General features: G+C 41.3%; 1 protein-coding gene across 1 annotated transcript in view; it reads right to left on the bottom strand.

The window, feature by feature from the left end:
- The window catches only part of LOC146550005 (chemokine-like protein TAFA-2), a 96597-nt gene that overhangs the window by 33153 nt on the left and 39705 nt on the right, over positions 1 to 23739 (bottom strand). The window contains exon 2 of the mRNA XM_085260368.1: positions 11594 to 11694. Coding sequence (XP_085116494.1) covers positions 11594 to 11693 — 100 coding nt within the window. The 5' untranslated portion in view covers position 11694. The remainder of the gene's footprint in view (positions 1 to 11593; positions 11695 to 23739) is intronic.

Genomic DNA, 23739 nt, shown 5'->3' with positions numbered 1-23739 from the left:
TGGCTGCAGAACCAACCACCTTGCTGGATATGCTGGACACTGCAGAACAGTGTAAATAAAAAGTTGGGCGGATTTTAACTGCATTACGAGATGTGTTTTTAATTATTATTTTTTATTTATAGTTACATACTGTAACTAATTAGATTGTACAGGGTGCTCATAATGAATAAGTTGCCCTACCTTCATTATTTTCAGTATGCTTTACATATTTTTCTTTGAGGCAAAGAGTCTGCATTTTTTTTTTTTGTTGGAGGGACACCAAAGCTTTCCCAAACCAGCTGAGAGCAGTAATCTCTGCAGTGTGTCCTGGGTCTGCCTTGGAGTTTTGTCCAAGTGGGACATGCAAAGAAATCCTGGTCACATAGCAAAGCTACCTAAACTTTCACGAAGCGGTATGAAATCATAGTTGTGTTAGCAGTCTGTGGATATGAACGTGGCTTTGAAAGTGATATAATCAGGATGCGGATTTAGATTTTCTGGGCCAGGTCATATGACTTTGTCATTACAACTAGCAGATATACTGTTCAAAGCATTTTCCTATCTAGTATCAGTATTCAACAGAAGACTGTGAAGCATCACTGCAGTAAGTCACAAAATTGTTTTGTGGTGCTAGTTTATAGTTTAGTTAGTTGTTTAAAAGATTTGTATATGATACCTTTCACCATCTTTATTATTTACACCTTTCACCTGGAAATCTACTTGAATTCCTTGCTAGATTTCCATTATATAACATAAAAAGTTTGTCTGCTAGGTGTCTTTAATCAAGAACACCCAAGCCTCTTCGAAGCTACTCTGGTCATCCTTGACTCTAATAAAAGGAAATTGTATATATTGGTTATACATATTTCAGCCCGACTCTTAGTTAAAAGGATGATTCCTGTCTCAATGTGACTCATGTAAAACAGAGCCAAAAGTTCTGCTGACGCAGAATTGGAAATTCAAATGCATGTGTCTGTAAGACGGTGTTCCCATGAATACCAAAGGCGAGCATTGTACAAACACATAAGTACAAAAGCGCTGCGCCACCCACCAGGTAAATACCTCTGGAGGACAAATTGGAAATTGAATCATAAACTATAAAGAGCCAAGGTTGAGTTCAGCTGCGGAAGAAAAGAGAGACGAGATGGAGGTGGAGAGGAGAAAAGAAAGAACGGCTACATTAAATAAAAGTTCACCCGTTCTCTCCTGCCCCGGCAAAAATTCACGCTGTGCTACCTGATTGAAATTTCCTGGTTTAATAGCTGTGAAATAAAGTAAAAGTTGGGAAGAGGAGGAAAGAGAGAATATGAAACAGAGGGCAAAAGAGAGGAAAGCAGCAGCGGTGGAACAACACGGGAGAGAGAAGGAGACTTGAAAACCAAAGACCAGCGGACACAAGGACATGATGGAAAGCGAAGTCTAAAAAATTCAATCAAAGCTACTCTTTGCCTTTTTTATAGTATTTCCTTAACAAACTGCTAATTCATATTGATATTGTATTGTCCTGTGCGCATATGCAAGACGTCCTTGGGTGTCTTTTGCAAAGGGAAACTGGATTTCCTCAAATAAGTAAAACAGGTAACTATCCTAGTTCCAGTCAGTGGCTAAAACAAAGTCAATAGAGGCTTTATGCTTTTACTTAAGAAAGCAAACTGTACCAAGGTGGGTCTAGGCAGGGTTAGCTAGAGAGCTAAAAGGTAACGATTTCCTCTAATGAATGCAATGAGAGGACCCCAGTGAGGAAATCTCACTGTGCAGGGAAAGGAAACTTTCTATTTACACCAATTAGTCCAAACACGTAATCAGCACAGCACAAAGAGACACACCAGTGCATCCATCTAACATTACCTCGGAAGGGTTGATGGAGAAGGGGGGAAATCAATTCTATCTTCATTTTATTTCAAATTTAGCATCTAGATCTACAGATCTATTTAGATGTAACTGAATTTTAAATTATGAAATTATAACAACAGAGGGAGTTTATTATTTTAGGCTCCACAGTACTTGTTTTTGGAGAAATGCATCGACTATCACACACTGTCCTGTTTCATTCAAGACGTGAGAACATAACATAAAGTTCTCATAAAGTCACAATGATTTCAATAGATTTTAAAGAAAGTCAAATTTGTAACTGTTGAGATTTATTACATAACCATGTGTAACCAATACAACACTTCAATACTGTCATAAATTCCTCATATTTGCCACCTGTAAGTATTAACATTAATTCAACATTAATTAGTAGTAGAAAAATTAATACTTTTATTTTTGTGTATTTTGGTTCACTTTAGGAAAACAAAACCTTAAATTCAAAACTAAAAGAACGAGATTTAGGCAACTTTTACTCCTTTCAAACGTTGAAACATTTTACACGTTCACCTAACAAGATAAAGATCCCACAAACTCGGCTGAATCAAACATGAGGAAGTACCTGCTTCGGCAACCCTTCGTTAAAATCCAAAAATGGAACTGACAACACCAACAACAACATCAGCATTAGCAGCTCTTTAGCTCAGGTACAGCTGAACGGTGTGACTTTAACCCAAACTTAATTAATTTTTAGTGTTTTTCTCATAATCATCTGAGCTCTTTTGCAGTTTTTTGGAAATTTTTAAAAAAGATCTCGTTTTGCCAGCGTTGCAAGGCACCATAAAGTAGGAGATCATACGTGGGTAATGATAGAGCACAGTGTGTTTTATGTGTGTTTGCAGGAGCATTTAATCTGATAACACTGCATTCATAGAAACGCAGCAGGAACTGGCAGCGTGAGTCAGTTCCTGACTTTGTCATTTCATCAGCTATTTGAACAATCATCAGTGATTTTTGAAACATTGAAGCTGACCTGTAAGATTTGTGAATAATTCTTTAGCACCACTCTATCGTTTACAATTTGTTCCAATCAAGCTGAAGAACAGTATCCTTGAATTTGAGGTAGCACTAGTCATTGGTAAGAAACTTGGTTGGCCTCAGTTTTACCTTCAGAACTGCTGAAATTCGTTCTGACATAAATTCAAGAAGGTGCTACTAACGTTGTTCAGAGAAGCTGGTCTAAAAACAACACACACCTTTTGCAGATTTGTAAAAGCAGTTTTTATGAGGTGATTCTTCAAACATCTAAAAGGTGCTCTAGCTGTACTGATACTTTTTTTAATAGTAAATTTATTGTCAGAAAAACACTTCTGAGATGATGTGTGCTGTGGTTATAAAAGCAAAGCAACTACATTCAAGGAGAGTATTTAAATGTTGCTCAACAGGCTCAATGTGTGCCAGAACAAACAAACACTTCCATCACACCTAGGGATGGGTACTGATAAGATTTTCACGATTTCGGTTCCATTTTTGATTCTGTTTAATGATTCGATTCTTTATCGATTCTTTGTAAAAAGGAGAACACTAAGGTCGATTAGCTTAGAACTTTGTTTTATATCTTCTCTTTGAACAAGATAGAAATTTAGGAGTAACATGGCCTTACAAACCCAACACTGAGAGCTTCAGAGATCCAGCCTACGGCTCTTCAATGGGGTGTCACAGGGTCCCCAGGAAAAACATTGTAAATGTAAAATAATAAAATAAATATTCTTCTGTAGCAATAACAAAGTATAACATAAATTATTCTGTAGCAATTACACAAGAATATCCAGTAATGTCCCTGCCTACAATTAAACACATTCACTTACTGAAAATCATCTGCTGTGGCAAACGGGTGCAAGCCTTTGACCACAAACTGAGTCACTGCTCGGTGACGTTCGTCTATCCTGGCCTGAAAGGAGACGCTACCGGCAGACTGCAGCGAGAACTGCCAGCATCTGAGCCAGACTCTGTCTCATCATGGTCACTAAATGCACAGTAATAGCAGGTTTGTAATAAGGCAGATCGCACTAACATAATATGCACTGTTAGTTGATTATTTACCTGCCGCATTAACGGGAGAGGACGTGCAAACGTTACCGCTGCTGCTGGGTTGAGATTCACGAGTCCGGAGCGGAATTAAAAACACGACATTCATTTAAGGTCATCGCGTGTTTTGTGAGCTTTTGCATATTCGTAGTGTTTCCTCCCTTAAATGAAACATCTACTTAGCAAGTGTTGCAAGTTGCCCTGTTTTCATCCGTTCTCGTAAAGTATAACCAAACTTTTGAGCGTTTGAGCCGCCATGTTTCCTGCCAGGTAAATGACGCTCCGCAACGTGGTGACGTCATTCGGGGCGACTGGAATCGATAAGAGAATCGTTTGCAAAAATGGCAAACACTTCCAAGGAATTGAAACAGTGGGAACGTTTTCGATTCCCATCCCTAATCACCACAAGACTGAACTTTTGATACTTTCCATTTGGGAATTTAAATATGTGCTTCTGCATAACTGGCTGTGGCAAGTAGTTATTAGATTTCCTCTCACTTTTTTTGTTTGTTTGTTTTGGGCTTCTTCTTCTTCTTTACTATTCCCCATATGTCAGAAGGATTGAGATGGTTTTATATAAATCAGCATTTTTCCAAAATCTAGCATGTCTGGCACCAAACCCTGTGCCACATCCAGTCCCTTAAACCACTTTTTGTCCCCATTCTGATGCTTTGTTTGAACTCCAGTGACTCTTCTTAACCATGTCTACATGCCTAAAAACATTTAGTTTTCTCTATATATGTCCTTTAACAAGCCTCTGGAAGGGTTTCAGTTACCAGACAGAATATTTTCATATATACATACACTATAAAGAGCATGGTGCTAGTCCTTAGTAACACAATCACAGCCTCACAATCCATTTTTGTTTATGTGCTACTCTGGTTCTTTAGGCAGAGGCCATGAATCACGCTGCCTCTAAGCAGAGTTCATCTTGCTGTCTGGCATCACCTTTCTGCTTTTATAGATATTCATTTGCTACACTTGGTAAAAAAAAAAAAGAAAAAACCCCAGCTATAAACACACTGTCCTCCAGTAGAAAAACCATTTTGATCTTCTTGTTCAATATTTCAGCAAACAGGCAGCCTGCCTGACAGACATTAGAAACACATTTCTCCAGAATATCGGTGGAATCTTGTTTGAGCAGGAATAAGTACAGAAGATGATCCTGTGACAAACTCCAAAAGTCTAGAAGGCCTGTACCCAATCATCAGATACACTCCTGGCACGTTAATGGCTTAAAACAATACGCGCATTACCAAGGACACAGTGATTGGTGAAGGAGAGTATATGCTAATTCAGTTATTCAGTCATGAAATTTGTCAACTGTAACCGCTGATATAGAGCGAGGGAGAAAAAGAAGCCAGAGGCTACGTAAAACCCATACTGCCGAACAAATGGGCAGATCATAAATAACGTGTCTCTCTTGCTGTGAGGCAGCAGGACAGTCGGTGTTCAGTGGAAACCAGAGTGACAAAATACGATGTAACTGAAACTTAATAATTGTGTGAAATCATAAATACTGCTCTAACAAACAGTATTCATTGCTATGCAGCTTCCTGCTCATAAAATAATTATTTTATGATTACCGCACTGACTGATGTTAATGTCAGCAGCTATTTGTGAGACAGTGATATTTAAAATGGGTAATTAAAAGTGATTTTCTCCCTGTCTGCCACTCGCCACCACCGATGACTCCATGTCTGTCATCAGTCAGATGTTGCAATGTAATTATATGGGAACACACACATGCACAACCTCAGTTTCAAGCAATGTGCAATCTTTTGTTTCATTTCCCAACAAAAATGATATTCATTCAACAGGTGAAGCAGGTGTGGATGATGGAGTAAGAGGGCTTTAAAGATGGAAAGTACGATCCAGCCAAGTTCCTGGCAGTGTGATCCCTCTATGGTGCCTCGTACACATGCGTATTCCACCCCCACTGTTATTTTAGCTTATAACTGTAGACGAAAGTCTTGGCTTTGTTGTTGCTCTCATCCTGTAGAGTTGTGTCACAGTTAGTGAAGGAAGATTCTGGTGTTTATTATATTTATTATTCTCGTGTGTTTATTGTTCAATGATAATTTTTAATTGCCCTGGGTCAGCACGTCTCAATTTCAATAAAGTTGTATTTACAGAGGGGAAGGGACGGAAAGCGCCTGCTACATTTGCATTTATTTATTGGATTTCAAAGAGATTTAGAATGTGCTGAGTTTATTATTATTCTCATCAGAGATGAAACGATGTGCAAAGCACCGTGCTCACGTTTATCTAGCGCTGTCTGGTCCTACTGACTGCTCAAAGCACTTTTTAACCACACAGTCATGCAGCGCTTTTTATTCTGCACATTTCCAAGCACTTTATCTACCTCACATCCGTGGCCAATTTACAATCACCTATTAACCTAACATGCGGGTGTTTGGACTGTGGGAAGAAACCAGAGTACCCAGAGGAAACCCATGCAGGGAGAGTGAGAACATGCACACTCCACACAGAGGTGCTGAACCAGGAACCTTCTGGCTGGGAGGTAACATTGCTAACCGCTGCACAACTGTGCGGCTGCACGAAAATGCACAGTCTGGGCCACATGCTTAATTTAAAACATTTAGGAAGAAGAAGATTTTAAAAGAAGGAAATATTCTTTCCCAGTATGAGCAGAGCATGCCACATTAAAAGTATAATAAGTGACAGTATAATGTTCTTCTGATCGTCTGTCTCACTGTCAGTAATTACTGATTTCATTAATTTGGTCTCTTTCTCTCTCATGCATGAATTCTTTAACTCGTGACCTGTGATTTAAAAGTGGAAGGAAGTGCTGGGATGTTTGTCAGCATGAAAAATTTCACATTTGTAATTTTCAGCTTGAATTTTTCACAAGCCATATGGAACCGTGTTGTAGACCAAGCATGGAGTGCAGCTTTACTGTGGAGCAGCCACTAAGGAGGGCAGACAGCCTGTCTCTGCACATCACATTAGAGAGCCTCCTTGGCCATGTATGCATATAGATGTGTGTGCACGTGGGTTTTTTATTTGTGTGTGTCCTTCCATGTGGATCTACAGAGGGTCTGTCGGCGTGCCTGACTGAATGCACATGTCCCTCTGAGCATGTGCGAGAGTAGTTTAGCACATGTGACTTCGCCTTCTATGTCTTTCTCCTTACATCTGTATTTTCCTGTCTTGGCAGTCACAATGCCTTTCAGAGTAACTTAAGTTCTTAGTAGTCTCTAATGAGTGACGATGTATAGAGATTGCAGCCTATAGACTGAGAATCAATGACTCGACAGTGTGTGGTGAAGTGATCAGCATAATCGCTGTTCCGCTTTACTTCAAAGTCCAAGCCAAGCTGTTTCTTCAAGACTATCGGCAGAACCACTGAGTCATTTAACCAAGGCCTAGACTGCAAATAAGATCTCTTCATTGTAGGAGATCTATAGTCTACTAAGTGTAAGCGCTCTGTGGTCTAGGTGTTACACATTTCGGTATAATAAAATGTGGGAATAAGGCAGAATAAACAGAAGGATTGGTGGTTTAACAGCTGGAGAGGCACTAATGGCATAGAAAAGGCATCATTTTCTATTTTTCTACTCTGGCTTGAGAGATACAAAAAAGAACAGAAACTACAAAGACACACACACACACACACACACACTCTCCTGCAGACACACACTTATATCCTGAGACTTCTTCAACCACTTCTCAGTTCCATCAGCTCTTCTCCTGAGGTTGCTGTTCCTGTCTTGTCTCTACATGCCTTGTGAAATGAATTCAAGAATGCGCATGCACACATATTCACACAAACGTGTTAATGCTGGCTGAAGTAAAACCTAGCCGGGAGACATTTGATGTATTGCCATCATGGCTGGCTGGTGTTAGGTAAGGTGGAATCCACTCACTGTTAACTTGAATCGGATTCACTTCTTGCAACAAGAGAACCGCTGATCGAAGCACACAAACCGAGCTCCTTGCTTTGTCTCTCAGGTAAACGGACCGCCGTTTTGAACATATAACCGCTTTAAAATAGGTCAATCATTACCTAAATTCAGACAATTTTCAGAAAGAACAATAAAAAATAGAAGCTAAAAAAAACTGTACAAAGAAATAAATCACAGTTTTTTTACTCCTTTCACTGTACCTGCATGATGGATATGAATAAAGTACTCGATAACCAGGTTTCACTCACGGTGCACTTTAGAAACATACCTGCCCAAGAGGTTAACGTACCATTTGTCCAGTATGTTCATCATTTTCCTGAAGCCTTCATCACTCGTGTTTACTCAACACATATCTTTAAATGTAATGTAATTTCAATGTGCCTGTGCATTTGACGGATACACTCGTTTGCTGTACAGTTTTATGGATGATTCACGTTAGCCTCCAATGTATCATTTCTCCTGGTTTTCATGCATTAATTAACTGCAGCTTTTGGTGTTTTTTCAGGCAGTTAAATAAAATATTTGTGCTGCTATTCTGCACAGATAAAACTACAACTCTACAGCACTCTTGGCAAATTATTTTGTCTTGGTTCAATTCAATTCAGTTTTATTTATATAGTGCAAAATCACAACCAAAGTCACCACAAGGCCCCCTATATTAAAAAGACCCACAGTAATAAAGAGAAAACGCCCCATGCAACCAAGCAATTGGTGACACAGGGAAGGAAAAACTCCCTTCTAAAGAAACCTGTTCAGGGAGGGGCAGCCATCTGGTGACTGACAGACCCAGTATGACTGTGTAGCGTGCTCGAACTCTGAATCTGAACTACCGTATTTACAGAAAAAAATGGCAATAGCCAATATTCAAGTCAAAGCTTCAAAATGGCCCAAATCAATTGGTGATGTCATAGTAGCTACATCGCCCAATTATAAATAGTCTGTGCTGACAACACTTTACATAGTCAGCATGAATCTACATTAGCTTTTGATTATCCCAAATTCTCACTGTAGAGATTGTCCAAAAAAATGTAAATCATTGCTTCAGAAATGAAACCGGCAGCCACGAATTGATTTGACTTGAACGTTTAAAGAGAGAACGGGGAGCTGTAATGGCAGTGACCACAGCCGCTCACTGGGGTACTCTTATAATGAAAGCAAAACCGAATAGCTTTAGTGACTCCCAACATTGTAATCAAATTTACTTTACATGCCTGTGTGTGTGTGTGTGTGTGTGTGTGTGTGTGTGTACCTCTGTGAATGCATGTGCGAAAGAGAAAGAGACAGCGGGTGTGTTTTGAATTAGTGAGAGCGACAACCTTGAGGTGACCTAAAGGATTGTATTCAGTAATTATCTGATTACTCGTCTGTTTTTCCTCACTCAGACACCCTGCAACTGGATAATGCTGTAACTCACTGATCACAACCTACTTTACAATCAATTACCCATTAACAGAAGAACGGTCACAATGCACACGGGCAGACAAACGCCGCCTTTGCTGCCACCGTTTCAGAGCAAAATGTGACAAAAGAAAAACACAAAAGTGCAAATTCTAAACTTTTCCTCATCTTGTGACTTTTCTATTTATCTGCCTCACTCGCTGTTTTTCTCGTAGCTTTGTGCAGACCTCAGCACTTCGCTGAAAGCATGGTGAAGCACCACAGTGAGAAGGTGTCTCCGTCCCCTCTCAATGTCTTTTCACGATCCTTCCATTTATGAAAATGTTTGCCCTTGCCTTGTCAAAAATGTCTCTTTGAGAGGAGATGATGCCTGGCAGCCAGAGAACAGGAGAGTCAATCTTACACACAAACAGCCACAAAACACACACGCAAAGCCATGGATATAGGTACTCACATTTCAACAAGGACACACATTTACTACACACACACACAATCTCACAAAAAAAACCCTTCTTGTCTCCAAGAAGCGATAACATTATGAGAAATTTTCAGTTTGTACAAGGAAGGCCAAAGGAGGGGCGCACGTCCACCTAAGATGCCAGATTAAAGAAAAGATTCAGACCCATCAATCATTCTCCCTTTCAGTCATCCCTTAATGGAACATCTGCACGAGGCAGATGTTAAGACGTAAATACACTGGCTGCAATATAAATATCCTTCACGTCGCTCACGTTAGATACGCAGCACCAAAAATGACAAAGACAGCCAGTTCAGATGAAGGGCAGCTGGTGCACAACACTTATCACAACATAAAAGCCGAAGGCACAGCGTAACATTTTCAAGCCATCACAGCATATTATATGAAGTCAAACCGAACACGCGACACTAAAATCACTTCCTGCTTTTATCCTTAGGTGATTTTGTCATTTTCAATTATTGAGTTTGGTTGGGTAAGGTTTTTGCTTGTTTTTTTCATTTTATTAGTTACATCCAAATCTGCCCCACAAATCTTGAAATGGATTTTTCTGGGTAATACTTGTGGTTCCTGGAATATTTAAAAGTAGATCCTTTAGCTCGGGAGACAGACAGCCTTTCCGCTTTTAGGATTAGGCTTAAAACTTTCCTTTTTTAGAAATCATATAGATAAGTCTAGATCCGGTGGCCCAGAGTCCTTCCTTAGTTACACTGAACAACACTTGGGCAGGGGCTCCTGGGGGGTTCCCATCTTTTTCACTCATTATCCATTTAATAATTAGTTACTATTTACTTTGGCTTCCACAGGGTGTCTTTTGTCCTGTCTACCTCCCCTGATCCGGTCATCCAACCACAGCAGATTCCAGAGGTTTCTTCCTGCTAAAAGGGAGTTTTTATTTCCCACTGTCACCAAGTGCTTACACATTTGTAGGGTCATATTGTCGGGTCTTTACCTTATGATATAAAATGCCTTGAGGTGGCTGTTGTCGTAAGTTAGTGCTACATAAATAAAATAGACTTGTACTGAACTGACTTGGATTGAGAGGCACCAGCCTTTCAAACTTACTTATGCTGCTTGAGAATTAAAAGTGATTAAGAACAGCTTACATTATAATGACCTTCACTGCAAGCCTACAGCCAATAAAGCCTGTAAGTCCAGCACTCTGACATACCCCTAATAAAAATCGTAACTGTAAAAGCTTCACGACGACACACAGAATGAATTCACATTCCTGCCTGTATGTGCATGTAACTGAACAGCATGACCTCAGGAACATAAAAAGCTCTTATTCCAGCACAGGTAGCAGCTATAACGTGTTCCGCCTTAAATCTTTGTTGCCTAGAGGTATGGGATTTTCAGTGTCACACACATGTGATCTTTGTGAACCAGGGAGGCGAGTACCCAACCTTAACATGAGAAATGAACTGAAAAGTAGTACGAGGCCTTTGGGCTCAATCACGGTAGTGACTCAGCCACTTGAATCACACGGGAAGGATATCACACAACCAGGGATTTCTAATCCACAAAAGCTCACTTCTCACTGTCTGTGCTGTAACCCCCAGGCATTTTTGAGAGTCACCCACCCTGATGGGACTGCGAGCACGCGAACGCCTCTGAACTGGGAAGACCTTTCTTGTTGGATTACTTGTACCCCCCTTTCTTTTATTAAAGAAGTTTTGTGTGTTCTTCCTGGCAATCTGCCTCGGTGGTCTCGTATTTCATTGTGAAGCCGACCTCGGTGTTCCCTCAGGTAGCACGCGGTGTATTCACTATAACTTTACAATATGTGAAAAGAAATTGGCTGCAGAGGTGATCTACAATAGAGCCAATATTGTGGATGTTGTAAACAGACAATGACCCACCGACAGGTGAATATACAGTACACAAGCGGACATATAGATATACAGCTACCTACCTGTGTGGCTTCTGTGTGCATGTGTGAGGGAGGCCAGACAAAGAGACAGCAGCAGACTCCACACACCTACTCCACAAATGCAAGGACCCCGTTCCCGCATTCTGTCAAAGGGAAAGTAAGCACACAAATGTTGTTAGTGGACACAAGAGAAGAGACAAATTTAGAGAATGCATTGCTTTACTTGTATATATGCAAAAAACATTCATTTGATTCTCACTGCAGAACTGTTATTAGTGACTCTCTATCCCCCTCTACCTAATTGGGCTCCACCTTTCTCATTTATGCAAGTCTGAACCTAATCAAGCACCACACACTGCTGTATATGTTCATGCATGAAGTGAAAAAAGCATCAGCTGAAGCGCAAAGGTTAGTTCAGTGTTTCCCATGAATTCACCAGAACGTTCTCGCACAATAACATGTTAGGCGTTTTGGTAGAAACACTTTAAGAAGTCAGGTGGTGTAAAGAGCAACATTCACACAGTCATACTCTAAAGCAGTGGTTCTTGACCTGGGTTTGATCGAACCCTAAGGGTTTGGCAGAGCCTCCGCCATGACATGCATGGCTCATTTTGTGCAGAGTAAAAAACATATCTATGTCTTGAATTTGAAAAACATCATATTTTATTTTTCACTAAAGAGGGGTTCAGTGAATGCGCACATGAAACTGGTGGGGTTCGGTACCTCCAACAAGGTTAAGAACCACTGCTCTAAAGGATCTATTGAGGGCAACTTGGGGTTAAGTCTCTTGCCTAAGGATACTTGACTGGCATGCGGGCTGGATGAGCAGAGGACCAATCCATACACATTCATTCTACCACCTGAACCACATAACTGACTGCAAGTACACAAAAAGCACCTAACGCAGTCCACATTAAGAGCCGGGCTTGGTGGATGTCTGAAACACGGGACTATCACTCAGAAGACTGCTGGTTAAACCATGTTCAACACAAACCTTTTTACATTTACACTTATTTTTTCCTATTTGGCAGATGATTAGGGTAAAGTCTGGTTGGGACTCGAGTCCATGGTTTTGGATTGAAGTTATTACCGTTTAAACTCTGTGGTGAAAGGGTTTCCTTTTTGGCAGAAAGTCCTGAGGATAATCTTTTGCTGTGGGGCTGCACCTTCAACCTAACGCCATAAAACAGCTATATTCAATCTCAGAAAACTGTCTTAAAATCACTGAAAGCTCTCTTCGAGTTCTCTCTAATGAAGCTTGGGCATAAGTTCAGTAAGGAAGATCTGTAATCACTCATCTGGCTGGTTTTCTGGGTGTCAGGTTGCTTTTCTATTCTTTAAATCACTCCCACTTTCCCACGCTGTCAGTCTCAATGCTGTCATCATTACTCTAGTCCAATCATCTTCTTTCTTGCCCTCTTTGAGCCAATCAACCTCTGCTTTATGTGATTTACATCTGTGATCTCCATCATTTTCCCTTTCAAACTCATTCGTGCAACCCACCTCCTGCCCATCTCCAACTCACAGACACCTCAGAGATGTATCCAAGCCTCAGTCTTCGTCTTCACCACCACCAGCATCTAGACTCCGGGGAGTCCTGTCCTAAATCACCGCTGGGACTCCATTCTGCCATGATGGGTCATCAGAGTCTAACCACCAAATATAATAATTTCTCAATAAACAATGTTCAGTTCTTCCAAGTGAGTTCTTCCATTTCTCTTTATTGAACTAAAGTAGAGCCTGTTGCAGAGCGAAGTTCAAATTGATTTTGTTCCTAGGTTTGAATCACACATGTATAAAGCTGTTCAGTCTTGCTTCCTAGAAATTAGAAGTATGTCTAGTGGAAAACAAATAAAACTTTCACACTGAGACCTGGAGAAAGCCATCCACATATTTATTTTCTCTACTGCAACTCTCTCCTGTCTGGCATGAATGAAAAGTTACTCTCTTGCCTGCAGCTGGTTCAGAATTCAGCAGCACAGCTTCTTACTGGTATTAGCAGACAGCAATCACATCACTCAATTCCTGGCTTTTTTCCATTGGCTCCCTGTACGATTTAGAATTGATTTTAAGATTTTAATCATCACTTTTTAATGATGTTGCAATCTGGCCCCAAGCTACTTGGATGAAATGTTGACCCTGTATGAGCTAACTTCAAGCCTTAGATCCTCACATGGGGCCCTTTTGGCTAAATCATAGTCAAGAATAAAATCTAAAAGTGATTGTGCTTCTGTTTTTGGGGCCTCTCAACTTTGGAATGACCTACCTGAGGAAATAAAATGTGCAGAATTAGTAAACCTCTAAATCACTTTTTGAGACACTTTTTATGTGATTTCATTACATGTGATGTCTTTGATATTCTTTGATCCTCTGGTTAACATCTTTCATATGTCACATTTTAAATCTTTTTTTTTTCAGAATCAGAATACTTTAATAATCCAAAGGGAAATTATGTGGTTACAGTTGCTCCAATAAGAGCAGTGACAGAATGAACTCAATTAAATAATAATACAATATATTACAAAGTTACAAAACATAACAAATAGCTCTAGTATAAATATCTAAAATATTACAGAGATTAAATATTTATGATTGATTGAATTGTTTTTATTTTTTTGTTTTTGTTGTTAAGCCACTTAATAAATGATAATGGTAAATAGACTATACTACTTATATATCACCTTTCTACTTAAGTTGAGGACTCAAAACACTTTCATTCACCCAGTTCACGCACACAAGTTCATTCTCTAAAGGAGCCAGGGCAACTTGGGGTTCAGTATTTTCCCTAAGGATACTTTGATATGCGGATTGAAGGAACTGGGGATCAATCCATCCAAATCCAAGTTCCAACTGGTGGATGATCTGAACCACAAACTACTTACTGCAAACATAAAAAAGGACCTAACACAATGGAAGAACCTACACATAATAAACTACTTAAAACCTTAATTTTTCTGTCGGGCATAAAATTGAAGTTTTGTACCAACAAAGTGATTCCCAAACAACCATTAGCCAAAAACTTGGTACATGTCAGAATTGTGTGCAGTGTGTCCTTAAATTATTAATTATTAATATTAGTATCTGAAAGTCATGTCCTCAGGGTACAGGAAAATAGCCAGCAAAGATCTGACACGGGACCCAAGAGCTGCATCTGGTGCCTTAGCTGATCCATCTACTTATTTTAAAATGGTCTTGATAATTCTTCTTCTAATTCATGGATTCTAAAATAATATGTACAAAGACAGATGATGAATCCTAACAGTGTTTGTGATTTTAAAACTTTTTATGCCTGTGGCACAATTATGTCCATACTTGAGTCACGTTGAGCGTCAAATGTCATTTCTCTAATGCCGTGATGTATCATCTGTGTTACACCTTCTTAACGTAGTAACTGTGAGCATCCTGTAGAATTTAGCCAGCACAACGTCACTGCCATGCATGATTGTTGAGAAAACAGTCATGTATAACCCTTATACTCTACGACTAATGTCAAACATACACAACTGGCAATTATACCCTGCAGTGACCTTCTGTCTCCCTAATAAATACAAAAAAGGCTATTTCACTGTTCACTGCAATAAAAGCACCGGGGATGTGCCAAGAACGGTTCTGGAATTTTTGTGCCCAGACTTGCCTGGCACAGTGTGGAAACAAGATGGAAAGAAAACATCATCATCCACTTCAGGTTTGGCAGTGTTGGCTATTTGCTTTTACCACTTTCATCCCACTTTTAGCCTTTCCGAAAGACACACTGTTCAACCCCTGAATGCAATACAAACTCCAGATTATATTATTAATGCAATGGTAATGATGACAATTATTTAACAATAGCAGTAAAATAATTTCCCTGCTCCACACTCCCTCTCTCGACCTCTGGAACACCAGAGGTCGCAATACATTGTGTCCTCGCTCAGACCCTCTCTAGCCGTCCTCTGGCTCAACCAGCTCCCATTCGAGAACACTCCATGTGTAAGCTTCAGCTTTCATCCCACTTTCCTCCCGCTTCAGGACAGGTGCACGTTTGTTTTGGGGTAAAGAAATAACGACCTATTAGAGAACAGATACTGCCAATGTCCAAGCAGCCAACAACAAAAACAAGCAAAACAACAAAGCAAAAAAAAACCTGTAACACAAAGCTTTTATACCCTCAGGTCTGACAGGAATCTGCAAGCAAGTACAAAACAACTCACCAATAAATCTAATAAAAACAACTTTTCTGATTTAAAAAAATATATTCATCAACTATACTGATCAAATAACAGATTTTATTTATGTGTGTGTATTCAATGTGGACAAGGCCAACAATGGTGAGTAAACACTTAGAGTACTGGGTATCCAAATGCTGGCAGGTGTTTCCACTGAAGTAAAGGATGCACATAATTAAAGCACTTTACATTCTGGGCACTAAGTACACGCAAAAAGTTCTTCAACAGACAAACAAGCTGTGTGTTTTCTACCAAGGAAACTGTTTGGTCAGTAAACTTGTGTACATGTGTTTGCGCACTGGTGTGAATAAATAACTGCAGGATGCTGGTAAAGCAAAAGCAAATGCAAGAGGCAGCTGAGCTCTTTTTTATCTTTTACATATGTTGTTTAAATATCTATAGCTTTGCTCAAAACTCAACTAAGTCAACTATATACTACTACTAGTCTTGGTCGTACTCCAACTCCAACCTCCAAACACTAAACAGTAGTGAGCAAATGTCTTCAGTCATCCCTCATTTCTTTATATTTTGTTAGGAGACTGGGAATAGCTGCAGTTATTTATTGAACCATGTGCAAACATACATGGAGCTTGAACTCTTTTAAGCAAAGTTTCTTATCATTTCTTCTTGTTGTCTTCAGGAATAGTTCACCAGGTTTCTTGAAATAAATTCAAAGCTCTTCTTTTCTTCTTTCTACTTTTGTTCTATATCAAGATGATACACCACTTTGCATTTAAGCATGAACTATTATTATTATTCTTTGCCCTGCCTTCCTCCCTTTTCATCCTGTTAAAAGAGAGTTTTTCCTTCCCACTTTCACCTGGTGCTTTCTCATATGGCATCATCTGATTGATGGGGTTTTCTCTGTATTATTGTACAGTTTTTAAATATAAAGCTTCTTAAGGCAGCTACTGTTGTGATTTGGTGCTATATAAACAAAATCAAATTCAATTGAACTGAATGATCCCACACTGCTTCAATAATGTTGAGCTGTGGGCTCTGAGGAGGTCAGTCTATGACTGATAATGTTTTTCTTTCTAAGAACTGGCAGTGTGTTTGGGGTCATCGTCATGCTGAAAATGAAGGCGCTGCCAGTCAAACTCTTTCCAGATGATAATGCATAGTGAATCAAAAGCAGATGTTACTTCTCTGCTTCCATAATTTAATCAATTTTGATAAGATCCCCATGATTACAGGTTGAAATACAGCCCCAACCCGTGAAAGAGCCTCCACCTTGTTTTACAGATGGCTGTAGAACCTGGCTGTTGTACCTATATTATTCGTACATATTGACAACAAAAAATAAAATCTGAAGTTGTCACTCCATAAGATCTGTTGCCACGGATTTTCAGCCTAGCTCTTGTGTAATTTGAAACACCCTAACCTCTTATTCCTGATTCCCTTCTTTAAGATCAGCTTCTTGATGGTCATCCTTCCACTCAGATCTTTTCTAATGAAGCTTCATCAAATACTGTAGTAGTTGGGTCAACTAGGCCCAGATACATCTCTCAGATTTGGCAATGTTTCCCATTAAATACACAACTTTCAGATACTGTTCATCTGCTGCAGATAGATTTTTAGGGCTGATCATTTTTCTTTTATTCTCCACTTTCCAGTTTTCTTATGTTGGCACGATGGCAAGTTTACAGCTAATAGTTATTTGGGAATGACCTTGTTGGGGCAGTAATATTTTATCACTGATACAGTAAGTGTGTAATTTTTGGCTCTTTTCATAGAAAAGTAAAATTAAATCACGCTAAATGATGTGCTTTTATGACAGGCTGCTAGTGGCTAAACATACAATCTAAAATTGGTTATTTTTTAAGTTGCCTGCTATGTGTCAATAAAACTCTGGTTCATCCCTTTAGTTAGGCTCCTTTTATGCTGTAATGATTCAGAGGTCAGTGTTAAGTGGTTTAACAAACAAAAAAACCCAAACTCTCTAAAAATGGTGGTAATGAATAACTCTACTAGTAACGAAGGAAAGTCATGGCATTAAAAAAACAAAACTAAAATACTTTTGAAAAGATCTGTGATGATGTAAGTAAAACAAACCAAGCTCTCCAGTTTTTGTGTGAGAGTCTGGGCAGATTAACTAAGTGCAGATGAGATTATGCACACACCTGGTTGGATCTGGGCATAATTTGATGTGTTTATTTTGTGCACATATTCTATATTCAAGGATGTATCTGCACGCACGTGTGAGACCGCTTTTGCCGTGAGGAAGTGTGTGTTAAGCTCTGGCTCGAGTTCTGAGCTTGGTGTGTGAGTCATCTGGTTATGCAGCCAGGCATTTGTAGAGCTGGGAGAAGCTGAAAAGCCAGACAGGCTGAGCCAAGGCTTTCTCTGGTTAGGGGGCATCACACACACACAGAGAGTGTGTGTGTACTTTTCATCTCTTGTTCCTTTCATCTCTTCCAGTCTTCCTATATCTTTCCTTCTCTCCCTTCTCCTCTCACCCTCTTCCTGCTGTCCTCACCTATCTTCTGCTGGTACTAAATAATTAGGAAACAAAGCAGAGACAGTGCCTGCTTCCTCTCCAGCTCATTTAGATACACAGCAGTGTTTGTGATGATGCAGTGCCACTTCATTATGGCTGGTTGTTTGGTCTGTCTGCCGCAGAATGAGTGGGTGTGTGATATAGAAATGGATTCAGAAAGGGGCAGCAGAAGACAGAGAGAGAGAGAGTAGAGGAGAGGAGCACTGTGGTTGTGTGTGTGTTTGTGTACGTGTGTGTCTGACTGCTCAGGAACAAGGGGTTCTGATCAATAGCTTCTAAACAGCTCGACTCTCCATCAGTATCAAACTCATCAGAGGACGGTGACTCACACATCTGCACACACTCAAAGGCAACAGACAAATTGTCTATACTGACAAACCAAAAGTCCACGTGTGAGTTCGGAACTTTGTGAATTTCGAGATCACAGCGGCTGGTAAACAAGCGCTTCAAGCAGTGCAGACTCCAGAAATCCTAAACTCCTCTAATCACATCTTTAGCGTTAACACTGGTGAGAAAACATGCTCACAGGTGTACACACTGGTGATCACACCCACAAACTACACCCTTTTTGGCTCCTACCTCAAAGCACACTGTGTTCTGTTGATCTTATGTGCTGCACAATAATGTTTAACATTTAGTATTTACTGTCATATTCCCATATATCATTGTGATGTTGTTTATTCTATTACTCTTGTTCTCTTCTGCTTGTTTTCTTTTTTCTTTCTCAGCAGGTGATCCAGGTGATTGATATATGCATTTTTTTTTTCTCTCCCCGTTCGGTTGGTTTTTGTCTTTTGACCTTCTCCCCCGTCCCTCTTCTCAGCTGTTTCTCTTTCCCTCTTTCTTTCTCCCCTTCTTTCCCCCAGTCAAGTCTGTCCCGTATTCAGTAAGTGAAAATAAAATAAACAATAAAAGGTGAATCAAATGGACCATTACGGCAAGGCTGGGATGGTCAGTTTGGTAAAGTAAATCCGTTGGGCATCTTTCTTTGCCTTTAGACAACAATTCTGATGCAAAAGAGCCAAACGGGACAGGCAAAAAAAAAGAAAAAAAAAAAAAACACTGGTGAGAAAACAGCATTAAATCTCATAACCCGGGATGATGTAGCTTTTTTAACAGAACACAGAGGAGCAAAAGAGAAAGTAAAAGCGAGTTGAGAAAGAAATAGTTGGTGAAAGAGCGGTGGTCTCCAATGACTTCAGCAGTCTGTTCCATCCCTTTAATTAGTCCCATTGGAATACCCTCCCCGCTCCACGCAGCTGATCAGTTTCCTCTCCATATCTCCAGTCTGTTTTTGTGTGTGCGAACACGTGGGCGTGTGTGTTTGTATGCATCTTAGCTAAAGCCGGACAGACATCTCACGGGCATATGAGCCCTGGATGAGCTCCCAGTGGTAATAGAGAAAAATGTAGTAGAAATACATTAATACTCCAGGAGTTTCCATTCTTTAAGATATAAGCCATTTGGAAAATGAGATCCCTGTGCGCTCTGCATCAGTCACTGCAGCAATTAACATAAAGCGATTTTGATATTAGAACACACACATTGTTACCCACGGTCACAAAAACTGACATTTTTATTTTCATGCATACTGAGAAACAGTCTTTCAGTGACATCATTTACAAGAGGGAATAAACTGTTTTAAAGTAGCAGTTGTGCCAGTACACTATAAGGGATTTTTAGGGTTGCTTTCACACCCCTGTTCAGTTTATACAGGCGCAATTGTCCCTTTAGTGTGGTTCATTTAGGCCAATGTGAAAGCTGTCACCTCAACTGTGATGCAAACCAGCCAACCTGAGAGCATCAGGTCCAGTTCTACATGAAATGTAGAGGTACATTTCATTAGTGGTGTGAAAGCGAATCAAATGCAGCATTTTAACAGCTGAGCTCACAGTTCAGCCAACAGAAACATCTGATAAGGCTTCTTTACAACATTTATTTTAAATAATAGCCATTGGGAACTTTATAGTTGGGGAATGGTGACACGTCTTTCAGCAGTAGCTCTGGTCTCTCGTGGTCAACCCACGTGTATGCAGACTCCGGTATATGTAACATCAACTAGTTGATTTTTTTAAACGAAACTACAGCTGAATCCATCTGCTCATAAAGGTCTGTAAGCAACATGAAAAGTAATATACAGTACACTGTATATTTATGCAGCTTGTAACTATGGTAACGGGTTTTCATGTCAGCATATGAGTGCAGGGATTTTATTATAATGAGATAGTCAAAAACATTAAAAACGTGGTGAAATTAGCTTCTCCAATTCAGTAAAAAGCTCTTGGAGATTTTTTTTACCATTTAAATCAGACAGACCTCCTCCTGCAGCTCCTCCCTCTTTTTCTGAGCACAGAACAAACAGCAAGTATGGCCATACATGCTCTAAGTGCGCCAGTTAATAAAGGCATTTGGCTTCACACAAGGTTAAAACCCTGCTCTCATATGTGAAAATCCTCAGCTCACAACGTAGCACCACTTTATTTTACTGCTTTCTCTCTCTCTCTGAGACCTATGATTGGTCAAAGTCAGTCTCCCATTACAGGCTAGATTTTATAACACCTGAAAACAGAGCCAAGAAGAGGTGTAAGAGTCGAGTTCCCTCTCACATCACTTGAATTACGATATGCTGAAAGGTTATTTATTTATTTTTTTGTTTAGCAGTGACATCAACAACATGTTGACTCCACTAGCTTAATGACAAAGAGACAAAGCCTTATTTGTCTCATCTCTTTGTCGTATTTATAATAATTGTCATGGCTAGACGGTCTTCACTGATCGTCTTGCCAATTTGTTATGGTGTTTGTGTGTACTATGTCGTGTTCTCCTCTCCATCCTGGGCATGTGTTTTTCTGCTGGAACATGTACTTCCGGAAGCCGTGGCACGGAACGGCAGTTGACCGGAGGGGAGTGTACTCAGCTAGAATCATCGCACCTGTGCAGAATTACCTTGCCAGCGTAGACCTATTTAACGGGGCGATTGAGTTACAACCAACGCTGGAACGTTGAACTAAACCGGGGTTCAAGGATTGGAGGAGGAGCCGGCACCAGGAGTTGTTGTGGATTATTACTGCACTGTCACTGTGAGGAGAGGTCGCCGTATCACTGCACTGCCCTTTTTTGGATTATGGACTTGAACTGTTAACTCACTTTTTTCACTGTAAATAAATCCACTGTCATTCTGCAAGGAGTCTCGCACCTGAGTCCTTTAATCCAATTCACCATGACAGAACGTTCCAGCCAAGTGGACTCAGCGGACTCGGCACCTTGGCGGCGCGAGCTGTCGCTCCAGGCGGCGCTACTAGAACGCCATGAGAACATGTTACAACATTTCTCCAAGGAGCAATCAGCGCTAATCCAGGTTGTGACAGAGCTAAAAGGTATGTTGCTATCTCCACCTGGAGCTGCTGGGGGGCCTTTACCAGTGCCACCTCCGATCAACGTCGCTGCTGCTTGCCCACTGCCCCCCTCCCCTCCTCCGCCACGGCGTGAACATTTGTTGCCAGTCCCAGAAAAATTTTCCGGAGATTTGGACAAGAGTCGGGGTTTTTTAATGCAGTGTGCCCTCACGTTTAGGCAGCAGCCTCAGGCTTACGCCACTGATTGTTCTAAAATCACCCTGATGGTGGAGCTGTTGACAGGTCGAGCCTTGCAGTGGGCACAAGCGGTCCTAAACTCCCAGCCTCAGATTTCCTACACTGATTTTTTGAGCAAATTTCGAAGTGTTTTTGATAAAGGAACTAACCCTGACAGTGCGGCACATAGGATGTTTGTTTTGAAACAGGGCCGGAGGAGTGTCGCTGACTTTTCGGTGGATTTTTGGATTCTTGCTGAGGAGACTGGTTGGGAGGAGATGGCGCTCCGGGGAGCTTTCTTGAACAGTCTGAACGAGGGACTGAAGCGTGAGTTGGCTTCCAAAGAATTGCCTAAAACCTTGAGTGCGTTGATTAATTTATGTATTAAGTTGGACGATCACCTTCGGGAGTTCAGCAAGCGGACACCGGGAGGCGCTGGGTGGCGGACTGGATTACCGGCCCTGGAGTGGAAGGGGACGGACCCGCGGTCAGCGGAAGAGGAGGAGCAGCCGATGCAGTTAGGCGGAGCACGGTTGAGCTCCACAGATTGGAGGAAGAGACGCCAGACGGGTGAGTGTTTTGCATGTGGAAAGAAGGGACATTTTGCTGATGCATGCCCCTCTCGGGGAAACGACCAGGCCCGTCAGTAGCTGTGGGAGTACTGACGGGTGCGACCATGAACGTTGCTCCCCATCTGAGTTGTCCTGCTAAGTTGGTTTTTCAATCTCACACTCACCAGTGCCGTGCATTAGTGGACTCTGGAGCTGAACAAAATTTTTTGGATGAATCGCTCGCTAGGCAGTTGGGCTTCCCCGCGGTTCCTCTCCGGGAGCCTCTTCAGGTTTCAGCTCTTAACGGCAGCCCGTTAGCGGCAATAACCCATCGCACTGTCGATCTGACTTTAGTTCTTTCTGGTAACCATGTTGAGAGAGTTTCCCTGTTTCTGTTTAAAGCCCCCGGCACCCCTTTGGTCTTGGGGTTCCCATGGCTCAAACAGCACAATCCGCAGATCGACTGGGCTCAGGGACGCGTGACAGGCTGGAGCGAGTGGTGCCATGAACATTGTTTACGTGCAGCGGTGCCCAGTTTAGTGCCCCTGAATCCGGCGGCTCAGGTGAAGGCACCCGATCTCTCAGCCGTCCCTCCAGAGTACCACGACCTGGCTCAAGTATTCAGCAAAGACCTAGCAGTGTCTCTCCCGCCTCATCGCCCTTATGATTGCGGGATAGATCTGCACCCTGGCGCCCCATTACCCACCAGCCGGCTTTACAGCATCTCAAGGCCTGAACGTGAGACGATGGAGCGCTACATTACAGACTCTCTCGCTGCCGGCTTAATTCGCCCTTCTACATCCCCTTTGGGGGCTGGATTCTTCTTTGTACAGAAGAGGGACGGGTCTCTCCGCCCCTGTATTGATTTTCGGGGCCTGAACAAGATCACCGTCAAGAACAGATATCCCCTCCCTCTTCTTGTCTCAGCGTTTGAACTACTCCAAGGGGCGACTATCTTCTCCAAACTCGATCTCCGTAATGCATACCACCTGGTTCGTGTTCGTGAGGGGGATGAATGGAAGACTGCGTTTAACACCCATTTGGGGCACTTCGAATATCTGGTCATGCCATTCGGACTCACCAACGCCCCCGCTGTCTTCCAAGCAATGGTTAATGATGTGCTGCGTGACTTTATTAATCATTTTGTGTTTGTCTATTTAGACGACATTCTCATCTTCTCTAAGACTCGAGCCGAACATGTGAAACAGGTGCGACTGGTGCTGCAGCGTCTGCTGGAAAATCGACTGTTCGTCAAGGGTGAGAAATGCCAGTTTCATGTTCAGTCTGTGCCGTTTTTGGGGTTTATTGTGGAGGAGGGGCAGCTACGAGCCGATCCTGCTAAGGTGAAGGCAGTGGTGGA

The sequence above is a fragment of the Mchenga conophoros genome, linkage group LG20 (genome assembly GCF_057382185.1).
Source record: "Mchenga conophoros isolate Kocher_MC1m ecotype Shallow Benthic linkage group LG20, M_conophoros_male_GT1.1, whole genome shotgun sequence".
NCBI classification, from domain to species: Eukaryota; Metazoa; Chordata; class Actinopteri; order Cichliformes; family Cichlidae; genus Mchenga; species Mchenga conophoros.
This window is presented reverse-complemented; position numbering and strand designations above follow the sequence as displayed.